Raw genomic sequence first — 6,000 nt, 5'->3', positions numbered from 1 at the left:
TGCATTAGTGGAGAATGCATCATTATCCTCAGAAGATCCCCATCTGTTAGATAAACTTTCAAAAGTCTGCGTCAAATGTGGTGATTCTGTGTCGGATGTGGGAGGTGAGATTACTTCAAGATAAAAAGATCCACAGGGAAGCCTCCCTAAGGTCATAATACACACAACGAAGTAACCTTGGTCCGAATACTGAGCATTGGTCAATGTTAACAAGATGCCTGTTGAGGAATAGTTTACCTTCTTTATTGATAATCTATTGGTTAGGTTTGTGTGGTCGTTAGGAACTTCATAGCCCCAATCTGCATTACCTGTATACCAAACAGCTTGTTTCCATGAGGAACATAAGGGTCCTAATTCTCTGTAATAACCTAAATCCATCACCTCTGCAATGTAACATACATATACCTCTCTCTCTCCTACTGATGCTCCATGCTCCCCGGTACCACACAAAGTCACAGGGCTGAAGCATAAGAGTGGATGTAGTGTTGACCATGATAGTAACATTAGCTCTGTGATACCTGTTGTACTCTGAACGCCATCTACTCCTAGACGCAGAAACTGTGGAACGCGTCACTCGCTTTCCCCTCCCATGCTCCTCACTAGTGTTCCAAGTGTGTCTGGGTGTGTCTGTTTCATTGGGAGAAGTGGTGTTGGAAAAAATGGTTACTTCAGTCAGCGGTTTATCATATCTTTCTAACATTACGAATGCAAAAATCACAAATGCAGTAATGAAGAATAAACTCAGTACAAATTTGGACCCCCCGAATGTCCTTGGAGGGTACCATTTCAGTAGTTTCTCGTGCTGCTCCATCATGTGTGCATATCACAGCACTCTGCTCCTGTATGTTTGTGCCTGAGCACACTGCTCTGAGTCACAGAGGAATGTCAACAGTTCCTCAGTGTAAAGAAAACAAGGACTGTGCTGTGAGTGTCAGAGCATCAGAATGAGTTTTTTTCAGGAATGTGCTGTGTTCAAAAAGGTACAATACCAGTATGTTGGTCACACTTTCTCTCCTCCTTCAGTGTGTTTGCAAATCAGTGAGAAAACTCCAGTTTTTCCCCGATTGATTTCAGAGATAGCACAGAACGCCGTCTGTCAGGCTGGTCTCTGAATCGATTTCCCTCGTAGTTGACTCAGCAGGGAACCTGCTCGTCACTTGTTGCAGGTGTTAGCAAACCTGGCACCTCTCCTGGGTCCAGAACCTGTTTGCAGTGTGTTGCGTGCACCCACGTGGATCGTTCCGCGACCTTGACTGCTGTGTGAGTGACCAGGAGGATCTGGAAGGGTCCTTCCCACCGTCTGGACTGCCAGTTCTTCCTCCTGAAGCTTTTGATCACCACAAAGTCCCCAGGCCGAAGCTTATGCAGTGGTCCCTCAGCTGGTTTAGGCAGACCCGCTGAAACCTGTTTTCTTATGTCAGAAAGAGCAGAAGAAAGTTGGGTGCAGTATTTCAACATGTCATGTTCACATAGAGCTGTTGAGGGAATTGCCGCCTTTGGCATTTCTGTCCTTACATAAGGAGACCTGGCAAACAGAATCTCATATGGACTGAGATTGGAACGAGATCGTGTACACATTCGCATGTACATTAGGACCAAAGGTAGCGCCTTTGTCCAAGGGAGGCCTGTGTCTGCACAGCATTTAGCTAGTTTTGCTTTTAACGTCCCGTTAATGTGTTCCACCAATCCCGCGGACTGGGGATGATAAGCGCAATGCGTCTTGATGTTTATCCCGATAAACAAGCTTATCTGTGTTATCGCTGAGTTTACAAAATGAGCTCCATTGTCGCTAGACACAAGGCTCGGTATTCCCCATCTGGGAATGATTTCAGTCATTAGAGCTTTTGCCACCACTGAAGTCTGTCTTTTGGCTGGAAACACCTCCACCCATTTAGAGAACATATCAACCATAACGAGGCAATGTTTTTTCCCCTCTGAAGGTGTTAGCTCAACAAAATCCATCATCAAATGTTCAAATGGTCGTGTTGGTGGTTGGTGTGCTGCCTGTCGTGTTAAATTCACTCCTCTGCCAATGTTGTGTTGTGCGCATATCATGCAAGCTTTACAAAATGTTTCTGCAAATGTAGTGAACCCCTTTGTAAACCATGTCTGTGTGATAGCTACCATCATTCCTCCTTTTGAAATATGGTCTAACCCATGTGTCAACTTAGCAAAATGTGGGAAAAAGTGTTTTGGGAGACATGGTTTAGAATCTGGCCCTAGCCAGATGCCAGTGTTAAAGGTGCACCCTACTGTTTTCCACTGTTGTCTTTCTTGTGGTGTAGCATGTGTCTGCATAGCAATGACAGACTCTGGGAGTGAGAAGTGATCCTCTGCAGTGTGAGCTAAGGTGTCAAGTGTGAGGGGCAGGCGTGCAGCTGCTTTGGCAGCTATATCAGCACGACTGTTACCCCTAGAGACATCATCTTGCGCTCCTGTGTGTGCAGTGCATTTACATACAGCCACCCGTGTTGGTAGTAGAATAGCAGTCAAAAGATCATTGATCAAATGATGATGTAAAATGGGCTTACCGTCAGATTTCAGAAATTGTCGGTGTATCCACAGTGCACCAAAGTCGTCCACCAGTCCAAAAGCATACCTTGAGTCCGTGAAGATGGTAACAGATGAGCCATCAGCCAACTTACATGCTTCCGTGAGGGCAATGAGCTCAGCAGCCTGTGCAGACAAATGGTTTGGGAGAGATTTAGCAATCATAGTTTCAGTGTCAGAAACTACAGCAAATCCTACCTGTCCCTGTCCTGTTTGTGGGCAGCGCGAGGCTGACCCATCTACATACAAAATGAGGTCTGGATTCTCCAAGGGAGTATCCGAAAGATCTGGGCGAGGTGTGCATGTTTGCGCCAGCTCTGCCAGACAGTCATGTGGTTCTCCGTCCTCTGGTGTAGGCATAAGAGAAGCAGGGTTAAGTACAGTACGTTTAACTGTTACGTTAGGCATGTCAAGAAGTACTGTATGATAACGTAGGTATCGTGCTGCAGACAAATGTGAAGCCTTTTGTTCAAGTAGGATCAAAGAGACAGCATGTGGGACTAGCAGTGTGAGTGGAGCATATCCTACTATGTCACGTATGCCGCCCTTGCGCCAGCAGCTGCTACAGCCCTGAGACAAATCGGAAGGCCTGCTGCAACTGGATCGAGTTTTGCAGAGAAATAGGCCACTGGTCTTAACCTGTCTCCATGCGGCTGCAGGAGAACAGATGTCATGCATCCTACGCATTCATCCACTGTCTGAGTGAAATGAAGATTTGGGTTTGGCAAACCTAAGGTTGGGGGACTTTGAAAGGCCTTTTTAAGATCTACAAAGGCCTGCTCAGCCTCAACAGTCCAGGTTACCAAATTGTGTGCAGTCAGTCCCTTACCGTGTATCACGTCCCCTAAAGGTTGAACAAGTTCCGCGTAATTTGGGATGAAAACACGACAGTAGGAACACATCCCTAAAAATGACATCATTTGTTTTTTCGTTACCGGTTTTGGTAGGGAAACAATTGCCTCAATTCGCGAAGGAGACAAGGTTTTCCCTGACCCCGAAATGTCATGTCCCAGGAAGTGGACCTCTTGTTTTACAAATTGCAATTTCTTAAGACTGGCTTTGTGTCCCTCAGTTGCAAGTAACACATAATAGCGCAATCGTGTCTTGCTCACACAGCTCTTGTGTTGAGCTTCCAATCAAAATGTCGTCTACGTACTGCAGCAGACTTGAACCTGGGTTCGGTGTGAAGCTCTCTAAGCTGTCGCGGCGGTCATTGTAGATCGTCGGAGATTCAGTGTATCCCTGACAAAGGCGTGTGAAAGTGTATGGTTTTCCATCAAACAGGAAAGCGAACCAAAACTGACTGTCTTTGTCCACCGGGACACTGAAAAAAGCATTAGACAAATCAACAACAGAGAACCATTTAGCATCACTTTTAATTCCCTGTAGGATTGTGTATGGATTTGGCACATTTGGTGCGCGCGCATGAACAGCTGCATTGACAGCTTTCAAGTCCTGAACAAAACGCCATTACGTCGGAATGCCTTTTGGCCATATTTTCTTTACCGGAAAAATCGGTGTTCTAACAGGAGAATCTGGACACGGAATTATAACTCCTGTATCCAATAAGGAGTTAAAAACGGGTCGGATTCCATCAATAGCTTCCTGTTTTAACGGATATTGATGTTTCTGTGGTCTGTAGTCCGAACGTGGTATTATGACGACAGGTTGACAATTTTTAATCAACCCCACGTCATTTTATGTGTCGCCCAAAGGTGTGTTGGCACTTTGGCTAAAAGTGGTGAGACGTCAGTAGGTAAAATGTCGTTTTTACCGTGCAAAAATGTGTCTGTTGTAGGCGCAGTTTCACTCAATATATAGGTACTGCGGATACAAGGCACGCGCGATGATAAAAGTTTTCTATAATTTCCTGTTGAGGGAGAATATGAAATACAGTCATCAGCCGTGTCAGTCCAGTCAGTCAGTTTCTCACAGGTCATGACAAAGTGTCCCGGGTCTGTCTCCTGATCTGTTGGAGACAAAGAGAGAAGAATATGAGCTACAGAGTTAGAAATTCTGAAAAACTTTTTCTGTTTATCAGTCAAGGCTACCGTCACTGCGCATGTGTGCGTGTGCCAGTAGACGTAAGACAACTCTAGCTTGTCCTTGGACTGGTCAAGGAATTTTGGTCATTCTTCTTCGACCCAGATAGAAGAGCAAAAATTAGCATTTTGCTCTTCTATCTGGGTCTGGATCTGTAGGATCTGTGTGCACACAAGTCATTGGAACGGTAAATTTCTCTGGCATTATCATACCACTTGCACTTCTAGAAAGAATTACCCTACCAGAAAGTTTTTGTTTTGGAAACAATGATTTTTTCAAAACCGAATTTGTAGCCCCTGAATCAACCAAGAATTCTATTTCCCTCCCCTGTATTGTCAGCACTGTTGTAGGCAATTTTTTATACACATCTGATGAATACATAGCATAAGTAGGCATTTTCTCTGCCAATTCCTTCTGTTCTATATGCTGTATTGCATCTAGTATGTTTTGCTTATTGTTTGGGGGTGGTGTAGATGTTTGTGGTATGCAGGAAAGCATGTCTTCATTGCAAGCATGTTTATCTGTGTGTGTGTGCATGTTACCCTCCTTAACAGGCGCACTCGTGTCATCCAGTCTGTTCATTCCACCCATCTTTCCATCCCCCACCGCCTGTCAATCTGCAAACTGCTGGGGGTCGTTGCGCTGTCCCTTGGACGAGTCCTTCTTGGGGTGGGGACATTCGTAGGCCCAATGCCCTTTCTCGCCACAGTTGTAGCAAGTGTCTTTGTCCACCATCGGAATGTTGCCACGGCCCCTGCCTCTGCTTCCTCTGCCTTTTCCTCTGCCTCTTCCACTTGGCCTGCCTCTGCCTTTTCCTCTGCCCGCATTCCTTCTTTCTTGAGACATTGCTGCCACAGTTTTTATGAGGGTTAACTGTGCAGCATCACTGTTTTGTTGTCTTTTCTTCTCCGTCTTGTCTCTTGTGCTGGTCAGGATTTTCTCAGCATGTCTAGCATGTCTAACAATCTCCATCAGGGCTGAATCGGGCAGTCCAATGCAGGTTTTGTCCACTTCAGCTCGTATGTCAGGGAGCAGCCCACTCAAAAACACGTTTTTGAAATGAGCTTCCCAAAGTTCAACCACTGCTCCGGCGGCAGTGGTGCGAGCAATGCCGCTGTGTCTATCAAAAGTCTCAGAAAGCCGGTGCTGGAAGTCTTCCACTGTCTCGCCTTTATACTGCTTGGTGTTTGTCACACGTGTCATGTCGATTCTGTCTGGAAACACGGTCTCTAGTCCGGTGGAGAGCTCATCCAGCAGGTCATTGTAGCCATCATTTGCTCTAATTGCGAGATTTGGATGGTGGAGGACTGGATCATCGGTTGGGTCTTCGGGGAGAAGGTGTCGGATCTTTGCATACTCCATAGGCCCCAGGTTTACCATCAGAAGACGTCGTATTTCTGGAACAGT

The 6,000-nt window shown here is 45.9% G+C and overlaps 1 protein-coding gene across 1 annotated transcript; it reads right to left on the bottom strand.

Moving 5' to 3' along the window:
- Positions 1-265: 265 nt before the first annotated feature.
- On the bottom strand, positions 266-3,083 carry LOC120574922. Its single transcript, XM_039825440.1, has 2 exons — positions 2,600-3,083; positions 266-1,411 (listed from the first exon to the last, which is right to left on the bottom strand). The coding sequence occupies exons 1-2, from the start codon at positions 2,956-2,958 to the stop codon at positions 1,135-1,137; spliced, it is 636 nt and encodes a 211-aa protein (XP_039681374.1). The 5' UTR covers positions 2,959-3,083; the 3' UTR covers positions 266-1,134.
- Positions 3,084-6,000: the final 2,917 nt, after the last annotated feature.

This window comes from Perca fluviatilis, chromosome 15 (genome assembly GCF_010015445.1).
Source record: "Perca fluviatilis chromosome 15, GENO_Pfluv_1.0, whole genome shotgun sequence".
NCBI lineage: Eukaryota > Metazoa > Chordata > Actinopteri > Perciformes > Percidae > Perca > Perca fluviatilis.
Note: the sequence above shows the minus strand (reverse complement) of the source record. Positions and strands in the feature narration are given on the sequence as shown.

Bases quoted from the DNA above. Each gene is read 5' to 3' on its own strand.
- LOC120574922 (XM_039825440.1), bottom strand. From the start codon at position 2,958: ATGCCTAACGTAACAGTTAAACGTACTGTACTTAACCCTGCTTCTCTT. The intron at 1,412-2,599 runs GTATGCTTTTGG...TTCTGACATAAG, and splicing joins ACCATCTTCACGGACTCAAG to AAAACAGGTTTCAGCGGGTC.